General features: G+C 43.8%; 1 protein-coding gene across 2 annotated transcripts in view; it reads right to left on the bottom strand.

Moving 5' to 3' along the window:
- Positions 1 to 919: 919 nt before the first annotated feature.
- Positions 920 to 25,711, bottom strand: part of ppargc1a (peroxisome proliferator-activated receptor gamma, coactivator 1 alpha) — a 40,600-nt gene continuing 15,808 nt past the window's right edge. The window contains exons 3-13 of one of the 2 annotated variants that reach the window (XM_083885777.1): positions 24,530 to 24,724; positions 22,846 to 22,971; positions 20,922 to 21,273; positions 18,985 to 19,030; positions 18,710 to 18,783; positions 13,947 to 15,153; positions 11,593 to 11,685; positions 10,277 to 10,397; positions 8,437 to 8,558; positions 7,185 to 7,336; positions 920 to 3,903 (exon numbers count right to left, since the gene is read on the bottom strand). In XM_083885777.1, the coding sequence (XP_083741903.1) occupies positions 3,800 to 3,903; positions 7,185 to 7,336; positions 8,437 to 8,558; positions 10,277 to 10,397; positions 11,593 to 11,685; positions 13,947 to 15,153; positions 18,710 to 18,783; positions 18,985 to 19,030; positions 20,922 to 21,273; positions 22,846 to 22,971; positions 24,530 to 24,724 (2,592 nt within the window). In that variant the 3' untranslated portion in view covers positions 920 to 3,799. Of the gene's footprint in view, positions 3,904 to 7,184; positions 7,337 to 8,436; positions 8,559 to 10,276; positions 10,398 to 11,592; positions 11,686 to 13,946; positions 15,154 to 18,709; positions 18,784 to 18,984; positions 19,031 to 19,934; positions 21,274 to 22,845; positions 22,972 to 24,529; positions 24,725 to 25,711 lie in introns of both variants that reach the window. The other variant, XM_083885776.1, reaches the window with a different exon arrangement.

The raw sequence follows: 25,711 nt of genomic DNA on the forward strand, positions 1-25,711 counted from the left end.
GTGTGTGTGTGTGTGTGTGTGTGTGTGTGTGTGTGTGTGTGTAGCTTAAAGGGAAAAAAAATGGGAGGAGGTGGTTTGTTATAGTCATTATAAAGCCCCACTGAATATCAAGCACGCCATCAACTCACTATAGCTCTCCATTGTGTTAATGAAATTGTTCCCCTCAACTTTTTAATTAACTTGCAGACTCATGGTGTGGAGTCAAGTTGTGGACACAGACAAAGACTCGTGTTCTCTCCCAGGTGATATGAATATCAAAGAGGGAAGCTGCCCCGCGAATTAAGCTCAGTTTCTTTATTAGGGGAGTATCTTCAGAGGGGGACAGATGTGCCGAAAGGATGGGCTTGTGTCATTTTCTCGCAGCTTTCACTCAACACTTTGATATACAAGCACAGGGAGGGGGGGGGGATTGTGGATTTATTGTGAATCCAGATTAGCAACATCACTTTTGGGAAAAGAGAAAAAAAAAATCAAGGATGTCTCCTTGATAGTAATCAGAGTGAGCATAAATCATAATCATTTTCGAGGTGCTGAGCGAAAGTGGTACAACAGTGCTTTGATCAAGGGACATTCATCACAAGGAAAAGAAGATAATAGGGGGAGCCACTAAAAAGATTGTTTTTTTTCAAACACATTTCCCTTTATTGGCATGGTGAGGCTGATGAGAATTGCACATAAAAAATAAAATTCACAAGAAAGTCGTACAATAGGTAGAACCACAAAGGCATTGGTAAGGACTTGGCAGAAAGGCAACGTGGATAGGACACAAACAGGTAACAACCCACAGCGACCCACCATCCCCAACCCCAACCCCAACCCCAACCCCCACCCAAAACACACGCACACACACACACGCACGCACACACACATTCACACACACAAAGACCTGCCTTAAATCACCAACTCAGGCATACACGGATACATTTGCTAGTACACATTTTGTCCTTCCAAAAGAAATATGATTACTCAACAAACGTTTAAGCAGTGGCAAAGTCCTCAGTACAGGTCACATTATTAAAAAGTCTGCCACAGTTGAAATTTAAAACCAGAAGGTGTTATAATATATTGCTACTCTAGGCAATTTACAAAGCATATATATATATATATATATATATAATTAATATTTTTTTTTTTTTACAATGATTAAAGCCACATCTATCAAATGGGACACGACACCATTACCCAAACGCTATACAGACAGCAAAAAAGTAAAAAATAATGGAGTAAAAAAAATAATAAAAAAAAGGTTTTTAATTCCTTCCCTTGACCAATTTTTGCTTCATTGCATCATAGAAATTAGCTGTTTCCTGTCTCCACAGTCAAAGTTCATGAAAGGAAGCCTGTGATCAGGAAAGCTTTTTTTTTTATCCCCCCTCCCTCCGTTGTGATGGAAGCTGCTTCTGTCATGACTCGGCTCGCACCAGAAACGGGATTTTTAATTGAACCGAAAGCCACAAGGTTACCTTTTATGTCACGTCAATGGCGATGTGATATCGGGACTGTTAGGTGCGGGGAGGGGGGGGTCGGGGGGTGGGCGCCAGTGGAAAGCGGCACGGCATGTCCGTCCGTCCATCCCCCCCTCTCAGGCTTATAGAATGTCATTTAAAATCTGCCAGTTAAGACAGCTGAGAGGCAGGTATCCAAAGCGGTGCACACTGTACCTGACTGTCGTCCCGTAACGGCCGCACGCTACACAACGGACACAAACGAGAAGTCACGTGGTAACGCGTGCACGACAATCACATCGAGCCAATTGCACCTTAAAGGGAAGAGCAGGAGGACGAGAATGGGGGAAGAGGAACGCGGGGGAATTCAAGCGGTGATGGTCATGGCGACTGAAATGGCGAATCACAGGAATCCTATAGCTACCAGCGCCTGGGTAATGGGTCAAGTCCAAAATATCACACAACAGTAGGAGCGCTAAAATACAACTCTGAAAAATAATTTATTGCTTTTTATAGAGCCTTTTCTTTCATTTATTTATATTATTATCATTGTTATTATTATTATTATTATTATCACTGTTATTATTAATAATATAATTATGAATTCTCTTGTAATGTGAATATTAGTAGCATCATTTACATCAAATACAAGATCTTTAAAAAAGTCAGGAAAAGGAAATTGTAAACTTTCGTTTGGCATTCACATAATCGAGCGTGAGCGGAGCGGAGGACAATGTGTGTGTGTTTTTACGGCGGCACAACAAAAGAAAAATTCCTGCAAAATCATTTTTATTGCTTCATGTTCTGCATGTGAGTGTATGTGTGTGTGTGTGTGTGTGTGTGTGTGTGTGTGTGAAGGACAACCAGCGATGTGCTGGACAGCGGAGACAAAAAATCACAAATATGATGAGGGGTTGGCTGCTGGAGTGATTAGCTGAATGTTCTGATTGTTTCAGAAAGGCATAGAAGGTTGTATCATCCCCACCAACACCGTTTATTGTACACCCTGTCTAGTGATTACACGTTTAAATAACAACAAATCAGAATCAGACGACATAAATAGTCAATTTCATGAGGTACGCCACGTGAAATGGAGCCCATAAATATGTTTTTTTCTTTCGATTCAAATATTAAAATAAATAGATAAATATGTGTTTGTAATGATTTGAAAAAAGATTTGAGTGAAGTGTATTCTCTCTCTCTCTCTCACTGAGGATCATTTTTCTTTAAAAAAAAAGCATACAAAGCAAGAAAAATCAAACTGAGATATAGATCTGTATATATACTGATTGCTTCAGAAATAATTGATAAAAAAAATGGGGAACTGTTTTTTTTTTTTTTTTACAATCATGAAAAAACACGTTAAAAATGCATCTTAGACTGGTTGTATAAGCAAAAACACTGATTGAGAAACATTATAAACAGAGAAAACTATACATGGTTGACGGTTCTTTTTTTTCCCCTCAGCAAAATAACTTAAAAAAAGGACGTTTGTTCACATGCTCCCTCAAAATGAGCAACTGGACACGTATTTTTTCCTCTCTCGTTTCTTTTTTTTTTTTTTTTTTTTACAATCATATCATGTCTTCGAAACATCACGTAGGTGTACAATATGTTTTACAGTATTGTAACGGCTACAGATCGACATTCTGAATTAAGAAAATTTCTCCTTATTTTTAAAAAAGGCTGCATTTTACAGTGCATAGCTGTAACAAATAAAGAACTTTATCCGATATGTACACAAAATAAAAATATTCCTTTTTAGTAGTATTTGTAAATACACTTACGCTACATTTCTCCAGAAAAATGTAGACGACGTTACCTTGAGAATCTCACCTCCAAAAGACAATTCCCCCGATACTCTTGTTTGTAATGTAACACCAGATCCAAACACCAGATTTGAAAAACAAAAAAGAAAAAAATCAACAGCAAAACAGAGAAGAGGAAGAAGAAAAACTAATCTGGCTGAACAAGCTGCATGTTTTCACCCAAAATAATCGTGGGCATTGTCGTACTTGGAGAGGAAGGAGAAAAAAAATGTCTTTTTTAATCTTCTATCACTCGTGGTTGTACAGCAGTAGAGTGCACCAAACACGTGCACCAGGTTCTGAGGGTTCATTGGCTTTTCCCACAATGCACTGTCTCTTTCCAGCTCTTCAGCAGCTATATTCATGTAAACTTTATTCTTGATATATTCATTTCTATTGATATAGGTCTATAGACTTATTCTCATATACTCTATGACATAGAGTGTAAAACTTCTGGTAGTCTCGTCGTCAAAGGAGGGGGCGAGGAACAACAGTGAGGTATAAGACGTCCCTCTTTGTGACAGACAGCAGGTGCGACTGAACTGGTTACCTTCTCAGGCTGCGCTGGGCCTCCCTCAGCAAGCTGTCAAAATCCATGGAGTCATACTTGCTTTTGGTAGAGGCTGGATCAAAGTCGTCCGAATGGGAATCTGAAAAGGGGCGAGATGATTCGATTTGAGAATGCACAGAAAACCAGAGCTTCATCTTACTATTCACTGTCAACTTAAACCCAGCGGTGGCAAACGCAGCACCGTGCTAGTAAAGCGAGACACAAAGGCCCTGTCCCAATACCTCCCCTAACCCTAAATTTTTGCCCCAACCATAAATTTTGCGCGTTCTCATGTAGGGGGGAGCAAGGAGGAATGCGATTTTGCCCTTATAATCAACCCTCAAAATGTAGTGAGCTCTGATGCGGGCTTAAAACGAAAACAAATTACCCATGATGCTTTGCGAATTCAGCGAGCCGGCTGCTTTTATTCAAAAAAGATGGCGGCCACAAGAGGAACTATTTCTTTGTAAGTATATTTTCGCAAATAAGCATGTTACAATGTCAAAATGTGTTGGAATATGTTGGCTTGATATACATCCAAAGGACCGTTGAGCTTTGAACACTAATGTCAGAAAATAACTGAGGATTTATGAAAGCAGCTAGCTAACTAGCCAACTAGCTTGCTCCAAAGGTAGAATTGTCAACATGTGACGTAGGTTAGCATGTTCGTTACGTTCACTACACTAATTTGCATAAAGTGGTGTCCCAATTCCATAGGGAAGCGACTTCCCTCAACGAGGTGAATTTACGGTTGAGGGCACTTCAAACCAAGTGGACATTTTAAGGGGGAGAAATGGGATGGGGCCAAAGAAGTGCCAATAAAAAGACTTGGTTGTTCAGAAGTTTGGCAGAATAAACACTTCTTGACCCCGTCCACCCCTATCCTGCTCCTTCAGTCAGGTCTGATAGTATTGCTTCACAGAGCCTGTTTGCACATGAAGATGCATCATACTGTATAAATAATCACATTGTCTCTGTTCATGGAGACCAAAAGCTGCACTGCATCTTTAAAGATAATAGTTCATGAACTCAAACTGTTTTTTTTTTTGGCATTACTGAGCAATAATTTCATAATAACCCTTAACAACTACACATCTGTGTTTACAGCCATGGGAAATTCTGGCCTTTAAAGGGAGACTTTAACCAATCACAGGGCAATTCAGAGAAGGAGAGAGAAGGCAATCCTATTGGTTGTTCTACTAAGCAGCTGCTCGTCTACATCTCTTAAGTGGAAAGGTTGCTTTTCCAGCATCTATGACAACTGCCTATGTCTCATCAATTAACCAGATTTTGTCAAGTTAATCAAAAAGTGTAGTGAGTTATTTATGACATATTATGCTGTCAAAGGTAATATTACTCGACTACTAATGAAAAACTACCTGTATGCAGAATCCTCTCACAGCAAAAACTCCAAACTGCTTCGTGCATATTCCTTCCTATGTGACCTGTCATGCATACATTTCATATTAAGGTACCAAAACAACATTAAAAAAAAGTGGTAATTTGCCTCGTAATTGCAATATTATTACTGTCTTGTAAATTGTAATCCATTACACTACTCTTGTTACTGGACAAAGTAATAACATTACATTAATATTACAGGCTACCAAGGAATTCATGCCATGGTAGTGTTTATATTTTATTTTATTCGGCCACAAATGAGAAAACATATCCATGTCCTACTTTTCCTGATCAACCTGATAATACATAGAGAGTATCTTATCTCTGCCAACAGACAGCTTCACAAATGGGCCCCCCAAAGGGCCCAGCAGCAAACTCAACCAGCTCTGAGAAATGGAAATGACCGCGGCGGCGAGGAAACGGCGGCCATGATCTAATGCGATGGCCGACGGCTAGATTGCGTCAGACTGTGCACCTTGGGGGGATGAAAAATACCCTGGTGCTCTACTTAAAACTAATGGACATGTCTCCAAAAACAAAAAAAAAAGAAGAAGAAGCAAGAAAGGGTCTGCAAGATTGAGAAGACAGGGGGGAGGGGGAAGAGGTTTTCACACAACACTGTTATAAGATTCTCCTTCCCTCTCAATCTCTTTATCCTGTGCTATCAGCACGGGGACGACCAAAATAGCTTGTTCCTGACAAAGAGTCAGTCGAATGAAGGCCTTTCCGTTTCACTAGACTGATTAGTCAATCTCGGCATAATGTCTGGCCTGAAGGCTTTAGGATTAGCAACTGTTTCTCTGCGTGTCAATTCCTCATCATGTTTTCTGCATAGTAACCACTTCATTCATTGAAGAAAGTGCTCTTTTCTCCTCAAGTAACCCCTCGACTCTTTTGCAGCTGTACCTCGGAGAATCCCGACCTCACATTTCAGCTGTTAAATACGCGTAGGCGCAAGAGTCGATATCTGTTGTATCTTATAAAGTTCTCTACGGCTGCTCAATTATCGCCACATTTATCACTGTGAAACTAGTGGGCCCTTCTTTTTATTCACATTTTTTACAAAGGAGAGAGTTGCCAGAGGGGGGGGAAAAAGCAGTGATTTCACAGATATCTTGCATTATTTATGAAATGCGTCATTCAGCCTTGAGCTGTTTTTATTTGAGTACAGTTTCCTCTGAGATTTGTGTATCTGACCGTTAAAGACGCTGCACATGCATCGGCAAAACACCGTATGTGCAAAACCTCACAGAAAATGAATTCTGCCTCACTGCCACGATGACCGGGCTTGTCAAAGTCGGTGTGCACACGGAGGGCCCCCCTCCCTCTCAGTAAATGAGTGGCCCCTATGTGACACATCAAGGCTCGACCACATTTCAACACGGCAACAGCTGGCAACAGATGGAACTTCGCTCTACGGGGAGGAGGAGGAGGAGGAGATGCTGGGACTTAACCTTCTTATTCCTAACCTCATCTTCTTATTTCCTCTACCTTTTTTTCCCCTCCTCCCTCTCCATACTTCTTAAAGTGATTCCCACGCCCCCCCACACAACACATACGAGAACACACCTTCTGCACACATGCACATATGCTTTTCACAAGTGCTATCTTTCTCCCTAATGCCTTGGCTTTCATATCAACCCAGCAGAAGCGAGCGTCCAGCGTCCACATGAGTAATGGAGTCTGCCTCATATTCCTGAAGATAAAACCAGTGAGGAAATGAAGCTCGATTCTCTGTCTGCTCACTGACTGACCTCTGAACTCGCTTCGCCCTTTTCGAGGCACAAATGCCTGGTGGACATGGTACAAGAGTGGAAGAATTTCACCAACACAGAGATAGGTTTCCTTTAATGTGGAAGCATTACTCAATCTCCCTGCTTTCCCTCTTTTCATTGACAGTCCTCAGAGTGTACAGTGTGCTGCAAGACTGCGGGGGGGGGGGGGGGGGGGGTACACGGAGAACAACAAAGCTGCACTTACCCAAGTCTGTGTAATGCGATTTGCAGAACTGCTTTTGTCCGCCGAAGCACAACTCGAACTGAGGCTCGTTCGACCTGCGTAAGGTGTGTCCGTTCTCAAGGGCGGCAAAGGCGTCACAAGTGTAGCGGTACGTGATGAAGCCAAAATTGTCCCTGTTTCGAGAATAGAAAATGTGATGCGTCAGAGCGTTGCTGTGGGGCAACAATAACTAAACAGGAGGAGGCCTTGTCATAGATGACGATTATGCTATTTATATGCAAAGGAGAATCAATAAATGTATATCTTCGGGGCGCTTAAGGGCTACAAATAGATGAATCAAGAGACGCACTCAGAATAATAACAATAAAAAAAAGCTCTGCTGTAATCTTAGTTCATAAAAAGTGTAGGGGCTTAGCTTTTAAATATACACAATTGTCACCTTGTTATAGTCGAATGAGCAAACAAATAATGTCACATCGTCTCTGTTCACAAAAGATGTGGAAGTTACGTACAGTAGCTTTAAGTTCAGCACTTACAGCACAAGAGGTCGGACTGAAACTACGGTTATTATTATTATTATTCATTACATCTAGAGCGTTTTTCTAGATGCCCAAAGCGCTTTACAAATTACCCATTATTATTGACACATTCTTACTGGTGGTGATAAGCTACGTGTAGCCAGAGGTGGAAAAAGTACTTAAATATTGTACTCAAGTAAAAGTACCAATACTTGATGAAATATTACTCAAGTAGAAGTAAAAAGTAGTTCATTTGAAATGTACTTGAAGTAAAAGTTACCTAGTTACCTTGCGTGGGGTGTGAGGGTATTAGAAATATGACAAGGGGTCAGAAATCCAAAACATTTTGGAGCTCACGTGCCGGCACGACACAGGATATTACGTCCCTTTTGGCGCGTGCCCTCTATGTTCACGTGCCAGTGCTGGTGCTAATCACATCATCATTCGTCTGGTTCTGGTGTATATTTTCCCCCTGTAGGTCTTCATTGTGCTGAAGTTTTATTTTTACTCAGTAACGGATAGGATTTATAAAGTAACTAAGTACAACACTTGAGTCAATACGTGCTGCTGCTCTGGAGCAGACTGACGGAAGCGTGGCCGCCAAACGGCCCCAAATGGCCCCTCCGACCACCACGATCATTCATACATGCATTCATCCATTGCATGTTTTTTTCGAACCGTTATATGTAAATATGACACTGAAATAAATGTGTGCACACAAACACACTAACGCACAGAACGTCCTCAGAACTTACCCATCGTCCCTCAGGTTCACTGCACAGTCTTCAATTTCGCCAAACGCTTCAAAGCGGCGCTTCAGCTCCGTCCGGGTGCAGTTGGACCGCAGTCGCCCAACGTACACCACCCGTCTCTCCTCCTGATGATAAAAAAAGTGAAGAAAATAAAAGGAGATTAAAAGAGGAGAGCGTTTAGAGCCCTAATGAATTGGTCTTGATGCTCATGTCTTGTCCCTCTCTGACTGGTCCAGCTCGCGTCCTCTTATCGGATAGTGTTGCAGTTTGGGAAGTGCCTTTAATCTGCCTTTGGCACCACAATAACTCTCTCTGCCACTCATCAACCAGAGGCAGGATGTTTTTTTTAATCAAATGACACCATGTCCTCAGTTTGGGGCTGCTGCTGCTGCTGCTTCTTCTTTGTTATGTTTAAAAATAAAGCTGTGACTTGACTCAGTCATATATTAAAATAGCAAGTTGATTTTGTTACATCTTTTGAGTCAAACACAGCCCTACTGTTAACCCGGGGAGTCTGTTAATATTGTAAAGATATGAATGTCTTTACAGCAGCAGTGAGCCACAGGGCAAGGAAAAAAGTGGATTTCCTTGAACCACAGAGGACGAGGAGGTCAAAGCAGAATAATTTAAGAACAAAGTGCACCAGGCTGCAATTATAGCTTGTGAGTAGTTTAATTGCATCTGCTAATCATATAATACAGCACAGGCCTGGGGCTATGGTGTATCACCACTGTTATTTATTTATTCATTCATTTATTTGCCATTACTGGGGCAAGTCCACTGAGGGTCTTGCTGAAATTCCGATCTCTGTCTTGGGGGTAGTCGTACGATACTGTATATGTAAATCAGCCGCCTCGCGCTGCACTCAATTTTCACCTTTGCCCCCGTGTGACTTCTACAGAGTTGCTGAGAAAAATAAAAATTTAACTACAGGTTACAGTTATTTATGCTTGTTCCACTCTCTTTAATGCTTACATACTGTTTGAGACAAAAAAAAAAAAAAGTAAATGCTGAATTAGGGGTTTAGTTGCTGACAACTGATAAATAGGCGGCCGTTTCTTGATGGCACCCCGAGGGCTGCGAGTGTGTGTGTGGGAGTGCGAGTGAGTGAGAGAGAGAATGAGGAAAGTAAAAAAAAAAAGAAAAAGTGAGAGAGACAAAGACAAACACGAGCGTTCACATCCCTTGCTTTCCAAAGCTTGTTTGACAGCTTGGGGTCTGCTGTTCTTAATTGATTGTCCCTCTATCAAAAAAAAAAAAAACAGTATGCATGCCGAGCCACGTTTGCATTACTGCGTCGTTTAATGTGTGCTTTATCAACGGGGTGGCAGTGGCGTTTACCTCACGGAAAACCTGAGTAATTTGACACCGAGACAAACAGAGTGGCGATACGCAGGGGAAATATGATGTTTAGCTGCGTCGGGCTGCATTTTTTAAAAATAAGAAAAAAGAAAGAGAGCTCAGTCGCCATTTCCTTCTCCGTCCTTTTTTTTTTTACCTGTCTCGTTCTCCTCATTTCCGTTTTTTCCACTATTTAAACATTTTTTTTATCCGAGCGCTGCGGTGTGATTAATAAGATCCGACAGCATTTCCGGATGACAGAGACGTTAAAAATACACAACCTGGAGATAAAGAGGAAGAGTCTATCGCCTGAATCATTCAGTAACTCACTTTGAATGTATTCTTTCAGAGGGAGAGACACTTGGAGACGTAGCGACTGAGGAATGTATGGGTGGTGTGCAGGACTTTGTACATGTACAGCAGGGATTGTCTTTTATCAGCGGAAGCAGGAAAAAAAAAAACATAGAAGGAAATGTCGTGGCAGTTGTGTTCATTGACTCACTATTGCTTTCTGCCTTTGCCTCTCTCTCTGCTCGGCTCTTTCGAATTCCCGCTTTTCGTAGTCCCGGCGGTACTCCTCCCTCTTCAGCCTCTCGTGCTGGTACTCCTCGTAGCTGTCGTACCTGCGGAAGATGACGAGACATAGGTTGACGTCTTAGCCACTGCTCGTCCTCTGCTATCACCTTTCCTGTTTTATGCTTCTGATGGAAAACAACTGCTGATATTCACCAAGGAACCCCGTTATATCACCACTGATGGTTGAGGTGGGATGCAAAGGAAAGGAAACGGGCATGTTAATAAGACGTCTCCCCGCCACTGATATGATTATACAGGCTGTGGGACAGGCCCGCGGGAGTGCCGGCGAGCAGCGCGGTCGGGGAGCCAGGCAGCTGCAACTGTCAGCACAACTTCACATGTCATTACTTTCTGCTTAGTTAGGGCTTCATCAAGAAAGGGAAGTTGCAACTTTCTCCCCCCCCCACCCAAGACGAGCACAAATATGCGTCCGTTAAGTTTTTTTTTTTTCGACTGATGAGCGACTCTTGCGCTTGTTGGGTGTCATTAGGCACGTGGATGCCAAATCAGCTCCGAGAGAGCTGAGATGGTGTCAGTCTTTCTCCCTCTGTCTCTCACTCACTCTCTTCCTGCTGCACAGTGCAAACAGTACTTCTCTGCATATGAAACAGTCTCTCTGCAATGGCTCACGGAAAACTACAGACGCTCTAAGTTGAATAAGCATCATTATACAGCTAGGAGCTAAGTCGAGAAGTTTGAATGCACACCAGTATGACTTGGGATTCTCTTTTCACTGATATATAAAAAAAAAAAAACTATTATATGGGGTTTGTCTGTTTGCTCCAACAGTCCAAAAACATGCAGAGGTTAACTGGACACAAACATTGACCGTAGGTGTGAACATGAGAAAGAATGGTTGTTCAACTATGTCAGCTGCTCCAGCGACCCTCATACAGAGGATAAAGAGGTAGACAATGAATGAATGAATTCAAATTTGGCCGAAAGTTTTGTCAAATGACTGAACTGTATATCCTTGCTATCAGGGCTATCAAGCGCTTTTCAATAGGCACCTTCTCCAAAAGTCCGATTTGTCCTGAGTAAACAATAGTGAATGACAGACAGGCATTAACCCTGGGTTGCCAGTTATGTCTGAGCTACAATGGTGGAGAAAACGAAACCTAAAAGACCTCTGTATTTTAAAATTTGAGTGTAGTAACTGTTTTTGGCCACATTCTTACATATGGCGCCTTTAAAATGTTTTATAAATAATAATAAATAAATAAAAATAATAATAATAATCACCTTGGCCTGCGGCTGAGAGGAGATCGAGACTGAGGGTGGGGGCTCTTGTGAGTCCGGGAACGAATAGTGCTTGAATCTGTGTTGTGACGAGACCTGAGGAAACAGAGGCATCATTTTTTTATTTTTAACACCTGTTCACTTCACACATCAGAAAAAAAAAAATGAAATTAAAAATTAAAAATGAATAAAACACACACTTGCAGACATTTTGATACGGAATAACCAGATGAAAGCATTCTGTCGTCTCACTTTGTCCTGATAATCTAACCCATGACCACAGGAGGTATATGCATCATTTTATGCAGATATTTTTACACTCCTGAGCAAGCATATACATGCACCTGCTATCTATGTTGTATGAGGGAATGGTCAGCAATGTTGGGCCCTGGTGGCATGACTGTGGAGCTTGTACCCTGTGCTCCTTAAGCTTGATGCTTAATTATTGAGGTGCTGCTGAAGAAGGAAGACCTGAATAATGGAGGGAGAGCAGTTAGGGACGCTCAGTTCAGTGAAGCAAAGCAATACCAGTTTGCAAAGTTCTGGGATTTTGCACTGTGAAACTCAAACAGAGGGGAGGAATTCTGAATCTATCTATCTACAGACAGATATTCAAGCTCCTTTCTTTTGTCACTTTCAAAACTAAAGTCTCTTTCCGGTATTTTTTGATAGCTATTCAGTTTTAGATTCAGATTGAATGCCTTGCGAACATTACAAAATACTTTTGAGGGCAAGATGGTGGAATAAAGTGGTTCTATTGGCTCTGTAGAGCAAAGTGACCTTTAAATAATCAGGCAAACAAACTGAGTCACTGCAGAGGAGTCCTGAACTGAGGCACTCAATGAACAACTACTGACAAACTGAATTTACTTAGATCCTTTCTCAGTAATGGTTTGCCTCTGTTCTTCAACCACCAAAACCCCACCAAAAGAAAACACCCAACATAAACCCCCTCGGCTTTGATCAAAAGTAAACATGGGAAATGTAGTTCTCACACAGTGCTATGATGATAGGAGTCTCTTTTGAGAAGGGTTTCAAGACAACATTCCGACCGCCTGGAATTGGCTTTCATCTCCTGGGATGTAAAAGAGGAGGGTTTGTCACTCAGTAAAAAAAAAAAAAAACAACAGCTGCTGCTTAAAACAAAACCCAAGCATCAAATGAAAAATGCGAGTGTGCAAGGGTGCGAATCAGGAAGGGGTCCGAGTGTTAGGAAGACTCTCAAATATACTGCAACAACTCCCCTCTTTGAGATAAAAAGTTGTACTGCTTCAGTTTGGAGAAATGAAAGTGCCATCTGGTTTTATAGGCAGACTTTGGTGAGCATAACACATGCAGATCATTTTGGATTTGTGTCAAATTACGTCATGGAAAACAATCTCCATCCAGATGAGTCTTTCAGTTCTGTATCAGAAATCATCTCTGTCCATACCACAGGAAATGGCAATGTAAGACATGACCATTCAAATGCATTGGCTGTAAACACAGTACGTGTTGATAGAAGAATTTAACTGCACAAAGACAAAAAATCATCACAAAGGAAGGCGTTCACATTTTTAGAAGAGTCTCAAACGAGCTATGACCAACAAACAGTATTTATAAGCTGTGAAAGGGGCTCTGCATCCGTCTCATGTGATCCAATAATAAATCGACAGGTACAAATACATAAATGCACCCAAGATGCAATTAGGAATGCGAACATGGCAACATTCTTTCTGCACAGCAAATGTGAGCACACTGAAGGACCGCCCACTCAGGGCGTCTCATTATAAACCAACAATATTACAACTTCCTATACATTTATTTCTTTGCGGTCTGTCACTACATCTGCAATGATTGCCACAAATTGATTTTCCTTTTTATTACTGGAGTACATTCTTATTTCGCTGAAGAGCTGTGTGTAGTGCATTGATTCCCTCCAAAACCCCATCAGAACCCCAGTGGGAACTGGTGTTCTTAGAGCTGTGCACTTATAATTGGATCATACCTATTAATAGGGGTATAAACAGGGCCAAAAACTCCAGAGTAGTATGGACGCCAGACATAAATGTACCAAAGGTGTTGTGTTAAAACTTGAATGTTGTAGTGGATGTAGTCTTGCCAAATCTATTCTGCCTTTAGTCCAGGGAAAGCTAAGACTAGCAGGAGTCCACAGGCTCTATCCTGTCTGACATCAGCTGTGATCGACTGATCAGGCCTGTTTTACACTCCGAAGTTAGACCCCCTGCTTGTTCCAAGCCCTGTTGTAACTGCATGGGTGGGGAGCAGCTAAGGTTCAGTCAGCCAAAAGAGTCTGTGTGTTTGTGTCTGTGTGTGTGTGTGTGTGTGTGTGTGTGTGTGTTAGAGAGATTTATTACCAGGAGGAGGGACGTCTGTCCGGTGAGCTGGAGAGGGAGCGCCTGCGGTAATGTGAGGAGGAGCTTCGGGAGCCAGAGTGGGAGCGAGAACGTGAGCGGGACCCGCTGCTGGTCCAGTAGAAAGGCCTGCCGGGCGAGAGGAGGAGAGAGGAAGGTGGGGAGACAGAGCCTCGAGATGGTGGGGAACAGGAGGGGGAGCATGGAGGGCAGTCAAAAAGAAGGTCCAGAGGAGTGCCCTCCCATGGGTAGAGGAAACGACTCTCACGGCCCTCACCCAGCTCAAGCTCATCGTGAAAGGGCAGGAACCCTGGATGCAGGTAGCTGGAGCCAGACTGCCTCTTGGAGGAGAAGTCATCCTCAGGAGACTGAAGGGCTGCAGCCTTGTTTGCTTTGCTGTCTGCTCCTCTCTCCTGACCACCCTTACTATAGAGGGCTTTCAAGGGGTAACCAAAGTGCTTGTTGAGTTCTGCTCTGATTTCTTGGTCGCATAGTAGCTTCCGGCTGATGGCAGAGAGGTGACGTTGGTCCCTGTCAGTAGATGCCTCTTGTGAGGGAATCTCAGTGGTTTGTCTAAGTGTCTGCTTCCCCTGGACCCGAACCGCTTCTCCACCCACAGAGGCAAAATTCTGCTGCTTAACCAAAGGACCAGATGAAGTGGATGATGGAGAGCGAGAAGATGAAGATGATGAAGAGGATGGCGGCATGGCTGAGTCCTTACATTCCACACGACTGTCCTCCGCTGCGCATGTAGCAGGCATGGGAGCAGCAGTGGCACCTGAGGTGACTGTCATTTCCGCTGTTGTAGCCACGGTAACAGTGGCTGCGCCCCCATTCTTCCTAGCACTAGCCGATGCTTGGCAATAATCATGGTCACTGTAGCCACGGGGCGCCACCCGCTTATTGTTGCTAGTACTGCGATGCCCCTCAAGACTGCCCGCCACTGTGCGTTGGGTGGCGGGGTAAGGGAGGTTGGTGGACGCTTTGCTCAGCTGGGCGTAAAGCTCAGTCTGTTCAGGACCCTTCCTGTTGGGGCCCCCGCCTGAGGCACCTGAGGCCGGAGCCAGAGCGCTGGGGCCCAACTCGGTCAACCTGGCTCTTTTGCATGCCAAGGCCGAGGAGGAACATGAAGACAACTTGGTTTTGAGCGATGCTTTGAAAGGATTCTCTTGACTGGCTTTGTGTGGGGGCGTGGTAGGTGGTGTCAGACCTACAGAAGGAGGAAGAAACAGTGGTTGGTGAAGGGGGCGGGGGGTGCTGTAAAACGAAAATGGTATCATAATGCAAACCACTCCAAATAACCCCCCCACAAACTCATCTATAAATTCCCGGGTCAGTTTATGGACAGTGGACACAGATACATGCCTGATTAAAATATTCACTTTCACTTGGCCTAATCCTGATCTCTATTTTATTGCAATCTTGACAGATTAATGTAATGCTTGGTGTAACTTAATATGGCCGTGCTGTAATACGGATGAATTGCCACCACATTCCTCTCTGACCTTGGAAATATCCCTTTTTCTTGAAAAGAAAAACCACAACACACAATTGCATAGAGGACAAATGTAATGCATCCAATGGAAAAAGAAAATACATTTTAAAAAACAAGGACACATCATATCTCTGCCTACCTCACATAAATGTCTGTACTGGACAGCAGCCAATTCATCTGAATAAAACCAAAGCCTTTTTTTTTTATCTGTCTGAATTAACATTCACTGACATGATGCCATGCTTGTTTCAAAATGTTCCTGCGCCATCTGTCTAAAACAATGTAGGAAGATACCTTATGTCAATTATGCTTAATGTACATGTTAGCATGTCTTGCCGTGGCGAAATGTCTGCTATGTCATGGAACCACAGGAAGTACAGGCGAATGGGTTGTCATTCATCTCCGATGGCATGTCCCTACTGTTCGTGCCCTCCATCTCTTCCCCTGCCTTCTACAGATTTACAACCAGACAGATGGCAGTTATATGGGAAGTCCTGAGATGAGCCCACTTTATAGCATTGTTAATGCACTCACACAAACAGCCGCCGCCATTATTCTCATTCTCACTCTCCTCCTCTCCTTTCGTCTCATACTTTCCCCCCTTTTCTTTCTTCCCGTCTGCCATCTTCCAGAGATCAGTCTCAGTTTCTTCCTTCCTGTCGTCATTCCCTTGGCATCTTTTCCTGTTTCTGTCTTGTTGCAGAACAAATGTGCCCCCCACACACACTTGTCACTGACAGTCTCTCACTGGAGTCAAACTCAGGCACTTTGAAACACCTACGCTCTCTCCTCCTCTTTGCCTTTCTTATAATGCACATCGCTCTTTTCTTGCTTGTGAATTGCACCAAATGACAGCTATTAGTATCAAATCCAGTGCTGGAGTAGGCACTAGGAAGAGAGCTTGACAAAGAGAGGTGGGGAATTTAATACATAGTATATGTGCACGCTTCTGAAACCACTTGCTGTGTTTGGAATTCCTGATCTTACAAATAATCATCCTACTTATTATATGGATGTGTTAGTAAGAAAGATTGAAAGCCCCTGCTCCCATCTAATCCCCAATATCTCACTTATTGCTCTCCCTTCTTCTCAATTCTGGGGATACAGACATATAGACGTGCACATTATGCCAATGAAATGAGCTACGGAAAGGGGGGGGGGGGACTGCTGCACAATGCCTGAGGAACTTCTGTTTCCCCAATGAAGCACCATCTGTCCAAAACAATGTGCGCGTGGGGTCATAAACTAGGAGCCATTAGCGGTGGAGGTGAAATAAATCAGAATTAGATAAATATGGGCCTCTCAGTCAATCTTGCTCGTGATGGATGATCCACAGACACAAACAGCAATCGTGTACCCACCAGGGAGAAAATGATGAGGCAAAGTGAGCAAAACAGAACGAAAGAGGAGCATTTTATAATATTTTTTTTTTGCTCGTCTGCCCGCAACTTGTGAGGAGACCACGAAGCGAATAACAGTTCGGGGCTTAAAGAGTTGATCCACGAGTAAGCTGTGCAAATAGCAACACAAAGACCACCCCAGTGTCATGAGATGCAGTAATTAAAGACAACACGGCAACACAGGGTAAATCTATTAGCTTGGCAGAGATTAGGCCTGAACAGTCAGATCCCTAGGGGTCGGACTGCCTGTTGTAGCTACACTGTACCTCTCTGTGAAGAGTCAAAAAAGGCAACCAATGGTTCATAAGATAGGATTATGTAGTATGACAATTATTTGATTCAGTACAAGATGAAACACATAATTAATCGATTGTTTTATGAAACAGTAACCACTATTACTACAACTCTTAATAACGTCATAAAATTGGCAACAGTTCATGGAAAGTTCCACCTTGAAAGTGGAGTATGGAACCGCCCACTTGGCTATCTTCCATCTAGTTTTCATTAACACCAAGATAATACCTAGTCAAGTGGAATGTTACGCTAAATCTGCAAAGGACACGTTAACTTCCGACCTTAAATGCTTTCTCCTCCGCTTACTGGGATCTACCATTCATCCATCTGTCTCATGGAGCACAGGACTGAAAAGTTAATCCCTGAATCGGAAAGGGGCTCAGTAACCTGGAGCGTTCTGGGACTAATGGACTTTTCCCTGCTAATATTCAAACCTACATTTGTGCAGGATGGTGAAGGCAGGTGAAGGACTTCATTTGACCGTCCTTGTAAACACGGATGCGGCGAAACAGAACGGACGCCTAGATTCGGCCACAGGTCACCAGACTCGCCCACATGCAGTAAAACAAGAAGAAATATTAACTGTGCTTGATTGCCCCAGAGCTTAAGCAGCCGTGCTCTTTCCCTTCTTTAGGTCTCAGAAAGCATCCCCTTTGACCCCTGAAGCTTAGCTACACAAAAGTGTTAAACAGCACTTCGACCAAGGTCAGAGGGATAGAGCGAAACCCCCTTGGGTCTGATATTTATCAATTTTCCAGCCCACACTTAGCAGAAGATGCGGGGGGGGGGGGGGGCATTTCCTTCGTTAGTAAATGAATACCCAGAGAGACCGGTGCAATGTCACATGGTATTGGAGCCATTTTGTTTTTATTGCTCAAAGATGATTAATCTAAGGGAGGAGGCAGTAATTACTGACACAATTTCAACACAGTGTAAAATAGTTAACCCCCTCCACCGCAAAAGAAAAATGCAGCTTTCTGTGAGATTATCTTATTACTTGTCTTGCGATTAATTATAACTTAATAACACAAAAGGGATAATGTCAAAACTCACACTGACTCAATTTACAAGCCAGCATCCTTAGCACAGGAAAATGACTCACAAAATGATTTAAATGCATGCATGGTTAAGGACTTAAAGGGGGGGAGGAGGAGGAGGAGGCACAGATCATGCAAGCAAAACTAAATTACATCACAAAAACCCATTAAAACAATGCCATTTCATTTTCCCTAAGATGTGTAGGCTAAGTAAGCTGTCAGTCAGAGAGCATTAGGATCTGATAGAGGAAGAAGAAAGGCATATTAATGCTTCACTAAGAGGGGACAGGAGATGGTGGAGGATGGGAGGGGGTTTGCTAATAAACCCTGAAGAGATTGGAAAGCCTAATCAATACTCAGGCACATAAATGTTCTCCTATGCCTTCACCTTGAACTTTAAACTGTGATGGAACTATCAAGATGTTGGAAATGCCAGAGTTAACCCATTACTAACTGCACGAGAGGGGCTTTTTCCACAGAATAATCTTTTTTTTTTCACAACACCAGCGCATGTGTTTTAAACAATCAGTGTGTTCTTACCTGGGGTTCCAGCGATCTCCACACTTAATGTGCGTTCAATGGTTTTGTTCTCAAACGGTGATCCCTTGTGGTCACTGGAAGACAAAAAGAAAGTGGCAGCATTTTACTTCTCACATTAAAACAAGACTTCAAGAGATTTGTGATCTAAGAAATGGAAATGAGTCACAAAAATGCCTCAACTTGGATGGTAGTCTACATAGTCTTCTTGGACTGTTTTTCTGTAGTTTGCTGTTGCTTTTTGCCTAGAATAATGTGGAAAAACTTCTCACACTTACTTTGGAGACTCTGGGGTCAAAGGAAGTGGCAAGGTGGTTGGTTTGGCTGCAGAACACAAAGGAGCATGGGTAATTATTGATCTAGGTATAACACTCATGGCAGAAGAGAAAAGGTCCACATTCTGCAACTATAATCTCAAACTTGCCCATTTAATGAAAATATCACTAAAAATAAAACATCCATCCATGGTTAGGTTTTTCTATGGACACTAATGTACAAAGCATGTGTTATTAGATTGACCCCGCTTTGACTTTTTATTCTCTTAGGATAGGACTGTTCACTCTGTGAGGCAGGATGAAGTGATGGTACATGTTTCACAGGTGTCTAGACACAGACATACCCTGCTTTGGACAACAAATAGACTGAAATGGAATAAAGACGTAAAAGAGACAATGCCACAAACAAAGACACATGACAGTGGGTGAGCCCCTCCCTGGACAATTAAGTCATTATGGCATGCACCAACAGCAGAGGAAGGGGGGGGGGGAAGGAAGGAAGAAAGGAGAGTCAAGGAAGCTTGTGCAGTTGCCCGAGGCTCTGGCCATCTTGTGCTCCAGCTAAGGAATTGTGGCTTTAGTAGCACAACGCTAAAGAGCAGCACCCGGGCTCTGAGTTGAAATGTACATGGTCAGCACACTCAGCTCAGTCAGCAAAAGATGGTTCAAGGGTCGACTTTATGAAAACAAGACGTACAGTAGCAAGACAAGGCTCACCCCTTTTCCCACCCCCTTCTTTATTTTAACTTCACTGTAAAGGATTTAAAGGATTCCTCTACCGAAAAACACTGGCGAGCAGGCTGTCATTGTTGTTGTTTATGCCCTCAGAATGACTGTTAGATTCGAATTAGAATAGGGGTTAGTTGTGAAGTCAAACTGGGAAGTGGTTAGAGCAGGAGAGGGAGAAGAGAGAGCAAAGATAAGGCCAGTGGGGGGGATGCAGTCATGATTACCTAACAACGGGTGGCCCTGGTCGTCGGGGTGCTCGCTGAGCGCCTGCCTGTGTGGGTTCCCTTGCCCTTGTATGATGCAGGGAGGGGTGGGCTCTGCATTTCTAGTATCTGGGAAGAGTGGGCTTGCTGGGCCCTGTGAGAGCCCTGCTGTGGGGCTGCTCCTGACATGGTCATCATCATCAACACCATCAACACCATCATAATCATCATCATGGTCAACATCCTCCCCAAAGCCCCCCTGGATTGGCCAATCCAGTTCTAGTCCAAAGCCAATGTCTAGGCCTGGATCTGACTGGCTAACCCAGCTCTCCAAGTCTAAGGCAAGAGGTGACAACATGGGCACCATGTCCGCCTCCTTATCCTGATTTGCTGCACAGTTTTTAAGATCAGTGGTACCTCTGAACTTTTCCACCTCCACCTTTGAACCAGCCCGGGATTTACTCTCGTACCTCTTACCTGTCAATTTGCCCTGAGTGACGGGCAAAGGAGTGATCTTAGGTTGTGAATGGTGGACCAAATACTGCACAGGTCTCTGTTTGGAGGTGAGCAGCTTGCTAAGTAAGGGGTGCCCTGGCTTCTCATCTCTTTTCTTAATAGTCACTCTGATGTGCCTACGTGGCGCACGGCTAGCACCACTATTCTTGCTACGGCCTTGTCTGCCAGATCCCTCTCTAGCCTGAGTGGTGCCCACAGCCTCTCGGCAATGCTCACAGCTGTGACTCACCTCTCTGGGAGGGAGGGAATAAGAATGCATATACCTAATAAACCTAGCAGCGGCCAGGCGGCTCGCATCGCCTGGCGGCCTTCCTTCTTGACTGGGCGGCCCGCGCTCCAGTTTGGGGCAGGCATGGCCGCAGGTGGAGGTTCTGTGGCTGACAGAGATAGAAGCACCTTCCGACTCCTCAATACCGCCATCGTGAGTGCAATGCTGCCACTTCCCAGCCCCAACACCAGCCACACTACACTTGGCTGCAGCCTGGCTCTCACCTCGCTGGTGATGCGGCTGCTGCTGCTGCTGCTGCTGCTGCTGTTGAGACGACACAGCTGACTTCTTCTTGGAGGTGGTGGAGGAAGATGAGGAGGTGGAGGAGAGGGAGGAAAATGAGGAGGTGGAGGACGAGGACGGCGAAGAGGAGGAGGACGAGGCGCCGAGACCCAGGCCACTCTTGTCTCTGCCGCTGGCACCACCCCACGTGCTCTTGGCGTCACTGGCTTTGGTGTGGAGCAGGATGTCATCGGTGGCCGTTAGGTATTTCAGCAGCTCAGTGCAAGGCCGCCTCACCGGGCGGTTCTGTAAGCTGGAACCCCCTCTTGCTTTGCCATTCCAGGGGCTCTCCGTCTGCATAACACAGAGAAATATATTAACTTGCATAGTCTGCTACAGTCAAACCATTGTCATATGAGTTCACACAATGATGATTAAATCTATCAGCTCCACATGACTCTCTGTGCTCTCTGTGCTTCTCAGCTGAACAGCGCTTTGTGACTGTGGTGACACAGAGTGATGCATTTTATATCACAACTGATAGAAGGGAGCATAACAACTACAACAGTGAACTTAAGGTTGAGGAATTATCCTCAGTTCTCTGAAACATGAGGCAGTGCGATACCAAAACAAATGTTGAGAGAGTGGTTCAGAGTACTGACCTAGAGTCATCCTTTCAGTAAGCTCTGAGATGGCAGCGACACTAGGGTTAGGGTGTCATGCCCCGCCCACCCCTGTGCTGCCACTGTATACACACAAATTCTCCCTCGGTCAGGTCTGATAGCATTGCTTGACAGAACCTTTACAAGGTAAAGGACGCAGCATACATATATATAAAGTTGCATTGTCTCTGTTCACAAAGACCAAACAGGCAGAATAACATAAATAATCATCTACAAGAAAAATCATCACAAAAAGTCACACACTGCAGCTTTAAATAACATGTTTCCTCACCGTTAGCAGTGCAGTGCAGCTCACCTAATTGTGAAAACTTTTGTGCTTTATTTGGCACCAAAACAAATACAGAGACGGAGCCAGGGGGGAGGCTGTGGAGTGACTCAGACAGCCTGAGCACAGTGGTTGCCCGACTGTCTGGGAGGAGATGGTGGGAGTGCGGTCCGCCCATCATCTTAATTGCGTGGCCCTCCGAGCACTCTGTACGCTCACCATGTCCTCCGGGAGTCCTCATTCGCTGTGCTCCAGAAATGGATGGCTCAAAGGCACGTTATGAAAATAGGCTCTGCGAGGAAGACTGTGTGGCACTCCACATGCAAACACGATATGTGCATCACACAAATCTATGTCTGTGCTGTGTTTGTTTATCACACAACATCATCATCAAGATGCTTTTTTTCCCCTCACATCCTGAGGATTTTAAACACTGGGGAAAGCCAGATTTTTCCAGGACAAGATCAAATGATCGATTGCTATAAGCACTAAATGTCTTAATTAAACCTCGACTAACTTGAAAAAAAAAAGAGAGGCCCTTTTGAGATGTAAATAACGCGAGCATCGAGTCTAATGTTTTGATCTTGTCATCGCACAGCATCAATCTCACCATAAGAGTGACTGTCGCTGTTTATTTTCCAACAGGCAGCAAACCAATGTGGGATAAATGGTGGAGCTAATGAGACAATGGTGCCGATGCATCGTCTGGAAAGCCCAACAGCAATCAGCCTGTTTTCATTATGGGATGTCCCCCGGGGAGAGCAGACTAGAGCAGTAGTCTAACATTTTCTAAAGGCGGCCACCAAAACAAGAAAAGTATGAGAGGGAAGGAGAGCAAGAATCCAGAGAGAGTGAAATAAACAAATGCTAACAAAAACAAATGTGTGTACATGAGTGAAATAAGCAGCAAGGCAGTGCATGTATTTGTTTGTGTGTGTGTGTGTGTGTGTGTGTGTGTGTGTGTGCGTGTGTCCCTACCTTGACGACGGCAGGTGGTGGTCTGATCCGGTGGTTGCTGCTGGCTGCATGGTTCTGTGCCTTGCCACCTGTGTATTGATTATAGCTGAGCTGGGAGTTTGCGGGAGCCAGAAGGAGCTTCTTCAGCTGCAAATGGACCCAAACAGAACAAGAGAAAGCGGTGAAGGAGGGGGAGGGAAGCTAGCGTGGGTTATGCAAATTACCATTCGCTTTCAATTAGACAACCTGTGCTTTGTAAGCGTACAAAACAGACAACATTGGGACTGCGGTCAGAGAAGAAAGAATCACCAACGCAGCTAAAAGATGACATTTTTTCAACACGTGACCGAACAAGTCAAGGTTTTTTTTTTTTTTTTCATCATGTTTTTATGTACACACAATCAGTCTTCTCAAATGTGATTGAATAAACACACACGAGCATGGACCGGCATGGAATAAAATTGACTAGAACAGAACATAACAGAACATGTAAAAAAAAATTATAAAGGTAGCACAAAAGTAAGTTTTTTTTGTTGTTGTTTTGTTTATGAGCACAGAGGATTAGATCATGCCCTCTGAGAGTAGATGAGATGAGAATTTTCCACCCATATTTCCATTATACCAGCTTGATTTCTGGGCCAGTGGCAGTGTGTCAACCATAGCGTGTCCCACCACAGCATCCATATCATTGAACTGGTGCCATAATACATTACATAATTAGTAGTGAGTAGCATACACACTGATCCATCCCATTAACTTCCCTCCACCCAACATCTGCATCCCTGCATGCTCTCACGACACATATATAGGCTACATTATGATTACCAAGTGACTCAAACCCAATTTTTGCAATCATAGATTAGGACATATATTAAAATATGGCCATACACCACGTCATCGTGACAAAAAAATTCTACCTAGTATATAATGCATACACAAATATTACATGTTCTATTGTTGATGATGCTTGCAAAAAGGTATGAGGGCAGATGCAAAACACGTGTGGTTATGTGTGTGAACCATCAAAGCTGATCTCTGAAGGAACCAAATCCAATTTTTGTGACCAATATCGTTTTTTTCTTTTTTTTGACGGCCTGCTTTGGTTAACTCTTGGGGACAAAAACCACAGCGTGAGCTTGGTTACTGACCTGAAAATGGTTAATAGGCTGCAAAACAGAAGTGAACTTGCTTAAAGTCCATTGATTTGAGATAGTGTACACATGTATTTATGTGATTTGCCAGTCACATCAACAGGGGAATAATCTGATCTGTTCGCTTACATTGTAGACACAAATGCACAGATCTGATTCGTATCTGATTCATATCTGATTTATTTCGGCATTCGAATGAGGCCTGAATTTGACAATACCTGAATCCATGTGTTCTTTCTTGCTTACACTGTCATGGAGGAAAAGATCAGATTTGGGTCACTTGCACCATGCAGTGTAAATGCAGCCGAAGTGATCACATTTGAATCTGATCGGAACAATGTGGCTGTTATTCTGAACGGAGCCAGTAAGTACATAGAGGCAAATGTGGCAGAGTGCGGATCAGGCGTTGCCAAATACAGAAGTCAAAATGTGCCAGTCTTGTTTGGCATGAACTGGTTAAAAATACACACAGTGTGGTCAAAGATGGAGGTCAGGTCTCAGCTTTTTGAGTGTTGCTTGAGATTATAATGAAAAGGAGGAGCTTTTGGTCATACCAGAGAAGTCTCCTCAGGCTCTGGGGTGCGCGGTGAGCCGTCAGGGGAGGAGGGACAGCTCCGGTCACTGGCATTGGTCACGTCCCCATCTGCCAGGGCCTCAAATGAAGGCAATCCGTCCTCATCCACCGGGATGCTGTCCAGGGTCTCTGTAAGCACTGCCAGCAAGTTGGCCTCATTTTCTTCATCTATCTTCTTAGGAGGGTGAAAAGGGAGAAGACAGAGACAGAAAAACAGGGAGACAGAGACAAAATAGGACATATTAGTCTGGGGGAGATGCTTTTACTTCTAATACAGTGGTAATATTTTTAGATTTTTTTTGCAGATGAACTGGCTCTATTCTGTTAGTGTCAAATTGAGTCAAGCCTGTCACTCATATTTTAAACACGTAGTTCACTGGATCAAAAATTATATCTCCCCTCTGAAAGCCCCAGAGCTAGTGAGTGTCCACAGAGGACAGGAATGGATTTGGGTGCTGGATGACGGGAAAAGGAAAATTAATGAGCAGAAGTGGACGCCCCCCTTGCTTATGAAAAATCAGTTTGCTGACAAGATGCTTGCAATCAATCTTCAGATGAGGAGAATTACCATCAGCTAATGCTAACAAAGTGTGATATATTAGAAATGGCATGACACCGAATGTTCCCAATGGGAGGGAAGTTTGGAACAAAAATACAGCTTGTTCTTGCCATGCAGCTCCTTTCTGACTTGGAGTTGTTTTCTTGCTGCAGCTGGCTGTTTAATGCTTGATGTGTGTGCGTGACGGAGAAATGAAGAGACATAGCGATGAACATGTAGAGATGGAAAGTGAAGATTGAGGGGGAATGAGAGAGATATGAGCTGCCAGCTGTCGACCTGGGAGGTTTACTGTGGGATTATAACTGTGCAGGTGAGAAGTGAACAGCAGACAGATATTAAGAGTGAAAGGCACGCCTGCTCTCGTGACAAAGTGCGTGCGCACGGCTGTGCGTTTTGCACAAACAAGTGACGACTTGTGACAGGTGACAACAGGAAGTTTAAGTTCCATGGCCGTAAATTCTCAGGGGGGAGAAGAAGGCAGCGGAAAGATAAGCAGTGTCGTCACAGTGGGATGCTCTGTGGCCAGCCCGACAACAACAAATCCCTTTATGCGCGCGGCAGGATTATCATCACTCGGCAACGGAGTGTGGTCATAATTATGCT

Source organism: Microchirus variegatus, assembly GCF_963457635.1.
Source record: "Microchirus variegatus genome assembly, chromosome: 2".
Taxonomy (NCBI): domain Eukaryota; kingdom Metazoa; phylum Chordata; class Actinopteri; order Pleuronectiformes; family Soleidae; genus Microchirus; species Microchirus variegatus.